The 1,268-nt window shown below is 50.9% G+C and overlaps 1 protein-coding gene across 1 annotated transcript; it reads left to right on the forward strand.

The window, feature by feature from the left end:
- Positions 1 to 605: 605 nt before the first annotated feature.
- PpBr36_11506 (uncharacterized protein) lies at positions 606 to 1,030 on the forward strand (the record flags this gene model as incomplete). The annotated part of the gene is made up of 2 exons (XM_029898606.1): positions 606 to 762; positions 915 to 1,030. Coding segments are annotated over 2 exons (273 nt in total), but the record flags the coding sequence as incomplete, so codon positions are not given.
- Positions 1,031 to 1,268: the final 238 nt, after the last annotated feature.

A 1,268-nucleotide genomic window follows, 5' to 3' on the forward strand; every position in this document is an offset into this window, starting at 1 on the left:
ACAGGTCGAACTTACCACCGCGGTGACATGACGCCTCTACTTGGTGGTGGCATGGCCCACGCCTCCATCCAAGACGAGCAGCAATTTGGTTCCTGTCGTTGCACATATACCCCGATCGGCCAGACAGCAGGAAACTTAGGCGCCAAACAAATTGTTCACTTCCGAGCAGAAGCGGTGAGAGAGAAACTGGCTGTCCTCCCCTACCTCGTCTTGGCTGACAGCTGATCCGATACCTCCCTCCCTCCGTCATCAACGCTGACAATCTCTCCGTAGCCTGCTCAACTGTGTTAGGACCAGGTCGACCAATCAGTCCATATCGACTAACAACGTTTCATCGGTTGGTGTAAATGAGCAACTTGGCTCCCGACTATATAAGAGAAGGAAGGGGCCTAGTCCAGCCACATCCTCCTTTTATCGGTCAGGGCGTTAATTATCTTGAATAATACTAGCTGCTGTCAGTTTGTGATCCATATATTGTCCATGCACCACGCTACCAACAAGTCCATATTTTCTTAACACATATTCGAAAAGGCCTTCGTCCTCCCGGTGTTTCCTGCAGGACACAGTCTAGGTGTTACAATTTTTGAAACTCGAGAAACAAAAAGATGCCCTCGAGCGGCCAGGAGCGCCAGCGCCAGCACCCAAAACAGCGCCAGCAACAGAACCAGCAGGTGCAGCAGCAACCCATCCACTCACCTCCGGAGCCAGGGTGTTGCGGTCATATTGCCGATGCCTATGGGAACTTTGCAGTGCCACGTGATTGTGAGAACGAGCACTGTAGCATGAGACAGTACGGTAAAAGTCAAATTCTTGGATTTTTCCATCTTCAGCAGAGATTGATTATGGCACGTATGCTGACTTGGGTTTCCAACATATATATAGAATCCATACAATAAACGGATTCTTTTGCCCAGACTGCGAAAATACCAGGATCGTCTGGCAGGTCTGCGGGTGTCCCCCTGAGCTCGCAGATGACGACTACAACTACGGACTCGCCAACGATGAAGACACACCAGCGACTGCCAACAACGTCGGCAGATCAGGCGAGGGGAGCGGCAAAAGACGCAGAGCCGCCCGACGAGGGGGAGAGAGACGTAGCGTCGACAGGCAGTAACGACAACAAAACACGGCACAGTAGAACACTAGCACCAACCCGATATGCGGTTTGTATACTTACATGCGCTGCCCTGATGTTAGGCAATGCGCTTTTCACGACGTACAAAACCTCTGTTCATAGTTCTCGGTTAACATATTGCGTTGATATCGTT

Source organism: Pyricularia pennisetigena (genome assembly GCF_004337985.1).
Source record: "Pyricularia pennisetigena strain Br36 chromosome Unknown Pyricularia_pennisetigena_Br36_Scf_93, whole genome shotgun sequence".
In the NCBI taxonomy this organism is placed as follows: domain Eukaryota; kingdom Fungi; phylum Ascomycota; class Sordariomycetes; order Magnaporthales; family Pyriculariaceae; genus Pyricularia; species Pyricularia pennisetigena.